Consider the following 11,014-nt stretch of genomic DNA (forward strand, 5'->3'; position numbering starts at 1 on the left):
AGAGAGAAATTTCACTCCTTGGCTTCACCCTTGGAACTTTTGATTCAGTAGGCCTGAGCTAGTGATCTCTCTTTTTAAAAAAGGTCTCCAGGAACTTTCTGATTCTAATCTCAGCCAGGGTTGGGAACTGGGTATGGATAGGAAACCATTTACCATGTATCAAGAAAAGCACTGGATTGGAAGTCAGTAGTTCTGGAATTCCTTTTTTTTTTTTTTTTTTTAATATTTATTTGGCTGTGCTGGGTCTTAGCTGCAGCACACGGGATCTTCAGTCTTTCTTACAGCATGAGGTGTCTTTTAGGTGCAGCATGTGGGATCTAGTTCCCTGATCAGGGATGGAACCTGGGCCCCCTGTGTTGGGAGCACAGAGTCTTAGACACTGGACCACCAGGGAAGTCTCAGTAGTTCTGGAATTCTGATCTTGGTTTTGCTGCTGCTGCTAAGTCACTTCTGTCGTGTCCGACTCCATGTGATCCTATAGACGGCAGCCCACCAGGCTCCCCCATCCCTGGGATTCTCCAGGCAAGAACACAGGAGTGGGTTGCCATTTCCTTCTCCAATGTGTGAAAGTGAAGTTGCTCAGTCGTGTCCGACTCTTAGCGACCCCGTGGACCACAGCCTACCAGGCTCCTCCATCCATGGGATTTTCCAGGCAAGAGTGTTGGAGTGGGGTGCCATTGTCTTTTCCACCTGGTTTTGCTATTGCCTCTTAATTCTGCCTCTTTGAGCTTTAGTTTTCACATTTGTAAAATTGATAATGTTGTCAGTACTGTGAGGACAGTATAAGAAACATGTGGGAAACTGCTCTGAAAACATCAAGGCTCTCTCTAATAAACAGGCATGATTTGGTGCCTGCTGTGTGTCTGAGTTACATAATCACAGTTAGTGTTTACAGTAACCCTCTCGGGTAGGTTTTATGTCCATGTTACAGAGGCCCAAAATGAGGCTGATGGTGATTAGAAACTTTCTAGTGGTCACACAGCTTTCTGGCAGAACCATACACTTAGCTGCTACCCTACACTGCCTCCCTCAGCTTTGGCGCCATTGTTTTGTCACTGGCTGGGTGAATCATTTGTGGATGCTTTCTCAGCATGGCCATGTTACTGCATTGTCAGCACATTCTACAGGATTGGGTTGATTTCTTCAGTTGAGTCTGGGTTCTTCCAGCCAGTCTCCAAGTGTGAATCATGTGGGTCTTGTCAGTTGATTGTAACTTCAAACCTCTGATGAACCCACTTTCTCTTGCAGTTGGAGGAGCCGATGGACCTGGCTGTGCTGGAGGAAATCCAACAGGAGCTGATTGATCAAGGTGATGTCTAGGAATAGTTCTTCCTGCCTGTACCTCTAACTGCTCTAATGCTGACCTCATTTCTAAACAGAATGTTTTTAACTCCTTTGTTTCCACCTTCAGTCGAGTGTTCAGGGGTCTCATGTTCTTACTCTAAAGTCTTGGCTGTACTTGGCTGTCCCAGTAACAAAAGAGTCTTCAGTTGCCAGGCCTTGTGCTCAGACCTCTCCTTCTACTGTTCTGTCCTTATGATGCCCATATGAGGTAGTATGAGGAGACAGTGGTGTCTTACAGGCTGCATAGCTGGTGGTGGAGTTGGAAAGTAAAATCAATTTTGTGAATCCAGTTCCTGTGTCTGTTCAACCCAACAGTACTTCTCTGTTAGTAGATTAATAGTAACCTTGTCCCCTTACAGGACAGTGCATGATCAGATCTCTTGTGCTACCTAGTTTCAGTACCTTCTCTCCCATCTGTTCTTTACTGACTCTCCAGGGTCTTGTGAGCCTTCCATTCCTGTAGCATCAGAGAGCCACAGAGTGCCTAATTTAGTACCTCATATAACTAAGACATTTATTTCACACAGGCCTGTCTTGATGAGGCTCAGTTTTTGTCATCTGTTAAACAGAGATAAACAGACTGCCTCTGTAGTTTATTTGTAGGCTTAAATAACATGTGTTGAAGACTTAGAGCAGTGCCTGCCATATAAGAAAGCTTTCAATAAACAATCGCTATTATCTTGAGGATGCAAGAGCATGAACTCTTGGCCCAGATGGCTAAAATTCACTTCTCAGCTTTACCACTTTAACTCGTGTGGTGCTGGGCAAAACACTTAATCTCCTTGTGCCTCAGTTTCTTCATCTTTAAAATAAGATGAACAGTGAAGATTAATATATATGTAAAGGACTTAACATAGCATTTGACACATAATAAGTGCTATGTGAATGTTAGTTATGATTGCTGTGTTGACTCCAGTTAAAACTGTAGATTCCTTTTTTTTTTTTTTTATTCATTTTCTCTTTACTCTCACCTGCAAAACCTATCTCGGTGGTGAAAGGACTCACTAAATGTTTCTTTTGGGGTGTATTTAATTGAAAAATCTGAAGTGATAAGAATTTGCTATGTTCTGCCATCCTCAGTCATGAGGAACCCTCTGGAATTGGGGTTGGCAGACTCTCCCTTAGGAGCCAGATTGTGAATGTTTAGTCTGTTGCTACTACTCAGTTCTGCTGTTGTAGTGGGAGAACCATCACAGCCCATTCATCAACCAAATGAGAATGGCTGTTCCATTACAACTTTACTTTAAAAATGGAAGGTGGGCAGGATATGGCCTGTGGTCTGCTGAGCCCTACTCTGAAGTCTAGATGGTGAGCTCATCAAAAGCAGGGACCAGCCTTTTTCATCTTTTTATTTACCCTAGGCCTCCCAAGTACTAGGCCTTTTTACATATCTGCTGAGTGGATGAACACACACATTCTGAACAACATAGACTGAGTCTGGGGACACTGGTGAACAGATCACCTTAGACTTATCCAGGTGGGCCTGGCATCAGAAATACGTGTCTTTGTCAGCTTTCTTCAGCTGCCTGACACTTTTTCAGTTCCACTCCTGTGGCCTCATCACTTCAAAAGGAAGAGGGCAGACAGGAGGGGAAGGATCCAATAAGATGAGGCCTGACAGAGCAGTGAATATCTAGCGATTGTAGTGTGGTTTTACCCTCATTTTTCTCTCGTGTGGATGGAGCCTTTGGAAATGAATCTAGAGCACGTGGGACAGGGCGCCCCAGGTGACGCAGTGACACTCCAGCTCTGCTTTGCCTTGCAGAACAGGGCATCATCAGCGAGTACGAGAAGAGCTTGCAGTTTGATGAAGAGTGTCTCAGTGTCATGCTCGCTGAGTGGGAAGCAAACTCCCTCATCTGTCCCGTGTGTACAAAGTAAGAGTTTTCACAACCTTTTCAGCACTGTTCGTTCCCACCCCCCACTCCAAGGTGAGTGGAACTCCCCCCAAATCTGTGCTCTGAGAAGGTGGGGGGATACGGGTCTACCAGCTGTAACGCTCTGGTCTCCCTTCTGCTTCCAGGTACAACCTGAGGATAGCAAGTGGACTGGTCGTGTGTCAGTGTGGCCTGTACATCCCGTCTCATGTGAGTGTTCCTCACACAGGTCTTGCATTACCTCTTCCCACGTGTACCTACTTTCTTAAGTAACTGCAGTGGTATGCACAGCTTGTCCCAGCCTCACGTCCAGTTCACCCACTGGTAGCTTGAAATTGGTCACAGTGGCAATACGAGACACCATGGAATTGGCAAGCTCCTCCCAAGCCATTTGTGAGGCACTTGCCTCTGTGAAGACAGCCCGGTTTAGAACTGGAAACTCTTGGATCTGATCTACCATAAAAACTGTCCACATCTGAAGACAAAGCTGCATTCAGAATTTAAGTGTCAGTAATCTTCAAGTATAGGAGGCCTCTTATTTGACATGTTGTTGACCAGAAGTTTGCCAGTTGATTGAAGTGAATTATACAAATGACATACTTTATACTTTGTAAGTTTCAAACATACATGTTTACTTGCCAGTCCTTGAGCGAGACTGTTGACTGGAGAGCTGAGGTGGTTTTTCATAAAATTCTCTTAAAGTCTTGTGTTTCCAGTTGTTTCTATAAAGTGCATCAAGAAGCTGTATACACTTCAGGATTTTTCCTCCCCATCTTTTACTTTTACCTAATTCAACAGCTTTTTTTTTTTTTTAAAGCATCTTTTTTGTTTCCTAAACATTCCATTTACTATCACAAAAACAAAACTTTGTTTTCTTATTTCATTGGTTTACAGAGTATGTAATTAAATCACTCAGTTACAGTAGCAAGTTCAGTAGCAGACCTTGCTGGTTCTGGGTAAGCACACACTTGGCTGGTAGAGGCAGAAACACAGGGAGGTTCCAACCTTCCAGCTGAGTGCTCCTGGTGCGAAGAGCAGCAGTTAAGTGTTTTCCAGCAGGAGCGGAAGAGCACTGGTTCATTTGGAGAGGCGGCTAGATGGACATTTAAAGAGAACCTCTTAGCACAGTTATAGCGTTTTTAAGGGTCCAAGGAATCAAGCCATCATGGGGAGCCAGCTGTGGATTGGTGTGAGGAGCTGCAGGTTTTCAGCCTGTTGACTGTGAGGCTAGTAAGATTAGGTTGTAGTGTAACTTGTCTATTTTTTAGTCTCCGGAGGTGACAGAGCAAAAGCTTCGCGCCTGTTTAGAAGACAGTGTGAACGAGCACAGTGCACATTGTCCCCACACGCCAGAATTTTCAGTCACTGAGGGGACAGAGGAGAAGTCGAGTCTTCTCATGAGCTGTCTGGTAAGCCTCCCACGGGAGCCAGTAGTTGGGAGTGGGTCAGCGGTTGGTTTTATTCCCACCCTGGTAGAAGAGAGGAACTTAGGTGCATAGAAAAGTGATGTCATTTCAGTTAAAAGGCCAACCATCTTCTGAAGGGGGGAAGGAAAGAGGCCACCCAGGTCGTGGAAGGAGCAGCTTAAGTGTCATTGCTATCGATGACTTTTAACCATATGCTGAGAGTATCTTCGTGACTGGAATAACTCTAACTTTTTTCTATTTAAATCCAGGCTTGTGATACTTGGGCTGTGATCCTCTAGAGTCAGTCCCAGTCTTGATGCACAATCTACTGGGTTGGAAGAAAGTCCCATCTTGAAAAGTGGCCTTGTAAATACATACCTTTTATTTATAACTTATTTAATATTAAAACATTTCAGACTTTCCTCTGTTTCATGTTTTGTAATGCAGGTTGAAAGGGAGGGTATAGAAATAGAAAAGACAAATCACCTTGGAGATTTTATTGTCCATCATTATGTTATACAAAAATCCAGAAATAATGGGTTTGTAGAGAATAAATGAATGGTAAATAAGAGACAACAGAAATAAGTTAAAAGTGAATTATTTTCCATGATATTGGGATTTAAAAAAAAAAAAAACCATTTCAAAGCATGTGGGTCTGACTTCAGAGTTAGGTTTTGTTCACTGGCCAAAGCCTGCCATAAAATTAAGGTGTTCAGCACCTTGTTGCCTGCTCTACTGGCTTTTGACAAAACCTTTGAGATCTTCGAGGAAAGAAATATACTCCTGGTGCTCTAGGGCTGTGCTGAGCTCCACCAGTTCATCGGCAAAAGTGTTGTCCACCCCTCGGTCTGCAAGGAAATCCATTAGGTGGTCGTATAAACCCTAGAAGGAGAATCATTTACTAGTTAAAAAAAAAAAGACACCTGAGACACTTACTATGATGCTTCTTTGTCTCTCCTTGGATTAGGTAGGCCCCTCCCCACCTTATCTAACACTCACCCAATCCAGGGAATCTGTGTTGAGTGTGTAATTTGTGTCCTTCCAGTCAGACTCGCCGGTGGCCTGAAAACTCACTTCCTTGATGGAGAAAATGTCACTCTGGTCATCCTCTTGTCCAATCTGAAGAGAGACAGTATTTGGGGAAACGGAAAGGTTTTCCAGGACAAGCGAGACTCAGGCGAAGAAAAGGGATTACTTACAGCTTGAAACTCAGATTTTAACCTTGCTCTCTCCCCTCCCACTAATCTTCCCAGCTTTGCTGCTCCAAGCCAGAAAATGTTAATATCAGCTAGATGGAACCAGGGAGGCTCTCCTTGTCTCCAAGGCCACCAGCTCTCCACTCTACACACCTCGTCTTCTGGATAGTGACAGTCCAGCACAAGGGCCCTGCTGCTGCCATCCTTTGTAACTTCGACCACGAAATTGGGAGTGGATGTCAATTCAGGCTAGGGAAACAAGAACAAGTCAGTAAATGTATTTGTTGGCAGGGGTCTGGACTAAAGGTCTCAATTCAGGGATCTGACGGCCACTGCTATTAAGATATTACTTAGCCACTTGCAAGTCTTACACTATGCTAAGAGATTCCCAAATAAGAAACCTAGGATCTTTAACACAGTATTACAGCCACATAACCCACTTGTTCAGAGACTGGGCAGAACACATCCTGTCATTCCTTTCTAGAGTTATGGACTGTGTTTTGGAGGAAGAGTATCACAGTTTAGTACAGCCTTTCACTTCTATTAGCACCCTGCTTGTTTAAAGAACATACAAGGTTCAGAATTAGGAACTCAGCTCTAGCCCCACCTAGGGTACAGTTAATTTTCCTGGGTCAGTTTCTACATCTAGACACTACAAAGCTGGCTCAAAGCTCCTAAACCCCTTTCCAGCTGTTTCGGGATCTTCATTACAGCCCAGGACCAAAGGCTGGTGCCTCTGACTAAATCCCAGAGGCCCTCCCTTTGAGGGTGAGCCAGCCAACCTCAGGGAGGAGGAGGGTCGGGCTGGGGGTGGTCTTTGTCAGGGGGGCTGGGCCAGCACTCCAGGGAGCTGAGCTGGGTCATAAGACAATACCATGCCCACCCAGCCAGAAAGTCTGGGGACCTGTGGCCCTCATACTGGCTGGCTTATGGGCCAGGCACAAAGCTTCCTAAAATGTTCGAGGACTAAGCACCATCCAGGTCCAACCAAGAAGGGCAGCAACTTAAGGAGAGGCCTTGCCAAAGTCTCTGGTGCCCCTGGCTGGTGTTTACTACCAGCCCGGGACGTGTACTCCTCACGCGGAACACTCCAAATGATTTATCTCCTGATCATGAGAAGGGTTAAGACAGTTTCAGTTTAACTTCCTGTTCAACTGTTCCTGTTAGGTGAACACAGGCCAAACTATAATGTTTAAGCCCACAGAAAACAATTCATTAATACTTGGCCCTTGGGAAAGAAAAGTGGCCACACAGTTCTGGTGCTCTACAAGTAAAGGCCCAAAGATGGCTGCCTTTGCCTTCTCTCCTGGCGTTAGAATTTAAACAAAACAAAAACCAATGCTCCTTCCCTAAGCCTGTCAGAACTAGGTGGGTACAGGCTGGTTACAGTGTTAGAAACTTACCTCCTGCTCCTCAGCCTTCTGCCCTTGGGAGGGTTCCTCCTCCTCACTACCAAAAGCGGGTGGGATGCTATTGTTAATGTTGAAAGTGACAGTGATCCTAGAAAGGCAACCAAAGTAAGCACAATGGAGAAGATGTCTTTTTAACTGAGTAGCTGAGTAAGTACTGAGGCTTGCTACAGTTACAAATGCTGTTGAAACAATGTATCTCAGCCGGCTTTACGTCTAATTTGCCTGCATCCCACCCACATTCAGCAGGTCTGAAGTGGGCCTACTATGTGCTGGCTGCTGGAAGTCAATTAGGCACTATTTCCTCAGCCAAACACAGTTGTGTGTGGGCTGCTTCTGCCATCAGGCCACCATCCGGGCTCTCTGTCAACCTTCCGGCCACAGTCAGCTGACACTGCCACCCCTGTCTTTCCAGGGCACCTTCCAGTGGTGGTGAGCAGCTGAGAAGCTGGGGGCATGGGATAGAAGCCGCCTCTAAAAAAATAAATGTACTTGGCTGCACAGGGTCTTGGTTGCGAGGTGCGCATGACCTTCATTGCTATGTGTGGGATCGCTCAGTTACCGCATGCGGGATCTTAGTTCCCTGACCAGGAATTGAACCCAGGTCTCCTGCACTGGGAGCAGAGAGTCTTAACCACTGGACCACCATGAAGTCCCAGAAGCCTCCTTTAAAAATCTTCCTCCATTAGAAGAAAATCTGCCTGAGAGGAAGAGAAGGAGCACTGCAGAGCTGTGGCATGAGCTGAGAATGGAGAGTAGCCCTGGCCCCAGGGAGGGGAGGCCTCACAAAGGACGCCACACAGCGGAGTTCTCTGGTGGGCCAGCGGTAAGGACTCGGTGTGTTCACTGCCATGGCCTGGGTTTGATACCTGGTCGGGGAACTAAGATTCCCACAAGCAGCATGGCAAAAAAAAAGAATATGCTGCTGGATAGGTTTATTCTTCAGAGCAGATGTGAGACGTTTAATAAATGACAAAGCAGGCCACAAACACCACTTAATGACAATTTTAACTTGCAAGAATCTTCACCTGACTTATCATATTCCAAAATTTGAATCGAAAATTGAGTGACACTTGGAATGAGCACTGCTGGGTTGCAGATAATGCTGCCCTCTCCTCACCAGGCAGAGGTTTGATGTTCAGGCACAAAACCTGGCTAAGCTGTGACAGTGTGGCCCAAAGTGACCCCAGGACACAGAAAGGCAGTTACGTTCAGCAGCACATTATGTGGTCCCAAAGCGCCTGTGACTCACCTGGAGAGTGGTATGGGTCACCTTACAGACTACACAATCGACCTATGAGGAGGACAGACACTACACTACTAGGCTCACGTCTCCTGCATTGGCAGGTGGGTTCTGAACTGCCAAGCCACTGGGGAACCCCACTACTAGCTTAGTGTCTCCTTATTAACTGCCACAACACATTACTGTGCAGTTAATGAGTGAAAAGGAGCTTAAGAAGTTATCCAAATGAATCCTACCATCTCTGGGAAACCAGGAGTCAGTTAAGCACCTCTCTTCCATAGGCCCCTGGTACTTACTTTTCTCCAGCAACTTTCCTCACTAATTTGGCTTCTGTCCCATTCACTTCCAGTTCCCAACCTCCTGACATTTTGGGGAGAGACTTATATTTCTGTATCTTCTTTTCCTCCTTGATCTCATCGCTGAGGAAGTCAACGAAAGCTTTGTCTCCTACAATGGAAATAAGTTACAGAAAGAGTAAATTAATATAAAATGGAAAAAGACCCCGTTACTACAAGCAGAGACCAGGACTTGGTCTGCTTTTTCCTAATACTTCTATTCTTAATGGTGGCTCTGTGAACTTAGCCCAACTCATATCCATTAAGCCTCAATTCCTTCATCTATAAAAATGTAAGCTATCAGTGGGAAGCTGAGCTTGGATTCTGGGAAAGTGATCCCCAATAATGAACTTCTTACCACGTTTCAAAATAAAGAAAAAAAAAAAAAAATTCGCCACTACCCTTTCACTTGCCAAGAAACATCACCACGCTACTTCTAACCGCGACCTTGGGCTTTCGCAAAGTTCCATTTTCGAGAGACTGAGGTAAAGCCGGCCTCCAGGACTTTACAGTCTCTCTCCCCGCAAAGTCAAACAGGGGTGGGGCAAGACGGGAAATGTTATTATGCGTGGGTTTAATTAGCAGGTCGCCCATCAGTGGGAGAAGGTTCCGGACCTCAGGAGCGGCTCCGGACTGTCCTTTCAGGTGGTCTACACCTCCTAGCCCCTGACACCCCGCCCCACCTAGGCCCCCGCCCCTCACGCCCCCAGCCCACGTGCATGAGTCTCACCTTCGGTGTGCAGTCCGCTACAGCCGCAGCCGCAAGCGCAGGGCCCCCGAGGCTTCAGAAGGCCGGGCAGCTGCACCGATCCCGCGCGCACGCTGAGCAGCCCGAAGGTTCGGGCGCATGGCCGGGACGCGGGCTGCAACAGCGGCAGGGAGGGCGCGGCGGTGCGGAGACCAGCGACGGCAGTACCCAGAACGCGGGGCACGCAGCGCAGCAGCTGGAACATTTTGGCAGCGAAGGAGGTGGCGAACACGTGCAGATGCGAAATACAACTCTCGTTTAGAAGGACAACTTGCAGCTGCGCCCCCTAGATCTAGGACCGCCGCCGGAAGTCCCGCCCCGCGGCCTGGAAGTACTTCCGCGCCTCCGCCTTGCAGACCAGAAGGTACAGTGGATAGGACCCTGCCCTCTGCTGGTGGCCTCCGTCGTAGCCTCCCAGGGAGGCTTGGAATCTGATTCCTAAACTTCTTTAGTTCCTGAAGATTCCTAGACATCCTGAAATACGAAGTCAAGTGGGCCTTAGGAAGCATCACTACAAACAAAGTTAGTGGAGGTGATGGAATTCCAGTTGAGCTATTTCAAATCCTGAAAGATGATGCTGTGAAAGTGCTGCACTCAATATGCCAGCAAATTTGGAAAACTCAGCAGTGGCCACAGGACTGGAAAAGCTCAGTTTTCATTCCAAGCCCAAAGAATGTTCAAACTACTGCACAATTGCACTCATCTCACATGCTAGCAAAGTAATGCTCAAAATTCTCCAAGCCAGGCTTCAACAGTATGTGAACTATGAACTTCCAGATGTTCAAGATGGATTTAGAAAAGGGAGAGGAACCAGAGATCAAATTGCCAACATCCACTGGATCATTGAAAAAGCAAGAGAGTTCCAGAAAAACATATGCTTTATTGACTACACCAAAGCCTTTGACTGTGTGGATCACAACAATGGGAATACCAGACCACCTTACCTGCCTCCTGAGAAATGTGTATGCAGGTCAAGAAGCAAAAGTTAGAACTGGACATGGAACAAGAGACTGGTTCCAAATCGGGAGAGGAGTAGGTCAAGGCTGTATATTGTCACCCTGCTTATTTAACTTATATGCAGAGCACATGATGTGAAATGCAGGCTGGATGAAGCACAAGCTGGAATCAAGATTGCTGGGAGAAATATCAATAACCTCAGATATGCAGATGACACCACCCTTATGGCAGAAAGTGAAGAGAGTGAAAAATTTGCTTTAAAACTCAACATTCAGAAAACTATGATCATGGCATCTGGTCCCATCACTTCATGGCAAATAGCTGCAGAAACAATGGAAACAGTGAGACTTTATCTTCTTGGGCTCCAAAATCACTGCAGATGGTGACTGCAGCCATGAAATTAAAAGATGCTTGCTCCTTGGAAGAAAAGCTATTACCAATCTAGATAGCATATTTAAAAACAGAGACATTGCTTTGCCTACAAAGGTCTGTAGAGTCA

At 46.2% G+C, this 11,014-nt stretch overlaps 2 protein-coding genes across 5 annotated transcripts in view; one reads left to right on the forward strand and one right to left on the reverse strand.

Annotated features, from left to right (window-relative positions):
- Window positions 1–5,049, forward strand: part of RPAIN (RPA interacting protein) — a 7,233-nt gene extending 2,184 nt beyond the window's left edge. For 2 of the 4 annotated variants that reach the window (XM_043477184.1, XM_043477177.1), the window contains exons 3-7: window positions 1,249–1,309; window positions 3,110–3,221; window positions 3,368–3,431; window positions 4,490–4,630; window positions 4,897–5,049. In XM_043477184.1, coding sequence (XP_043333119.1) covers window positions 1,249–1,309; window positions 3,110–3,221; window positions 3,368–3,431; window positions 4,490–4,630; window positions 4,897–4,926 — 408 coding nt within the window. In that variant the 3' untranslated portion in view covers window positions 4,927–5,049. Of the gene's footprint in view, window positions 1–1,248; window positions 1,310–3,109; window positions 3,276–3,367; window positions 3,506–4,489; window positions 4,631–4,896 lie in introns of those variants that run through there. The other 2 variants (XR_006270978.1, XR_006270980.1) reach the window with 2 other exon arrangements.
- A 60-nt stretch (window positions 5,050–5,109) lies between these two features.
- LOC122446683 (complement C1q binding protein) lies at window positions 5,110–9,889 on the reverse strand. Its single transcript, XM_043477166.1, has 6 exons — window positions 9,541–9,889; window positions 8,772–8,922; window positions 7,227–7,323; window positions 5,977–6,072; window positions 5,627–5,746; window positions 5,110–5,509 (listed from the first exon to the last, which is right to left on the reverse strand). The coding sequence occupies exons 1-6, from the start codon at window positions 9,761–9,763 to the stop codon at window positions 5,360–5,362; spliced, it is 837 nt and encodes a 278-aa protein (XP_043333101.1). The 5' UTR covers window positions 9,764–9,889; the 3' UTR covers window positions 5,110–5,359.
- Window positions 9,890–11,014: the final 1,125 nt, after the last annotated feature.

Source organism: Cervus canadensis, chromosome 1 (genome assembly GCF_019320065.1).
Source record: "Cervus canadensis isolate Bull #8, Minnesota chromosome 1, ASM1932006v1, whole genome shotgun sequence".
NCBI lineage: Eukaryota > Metazoa > Chordata > Mammalia > Artiodactyla > Cervidae > Cervus > Cervus canadensis.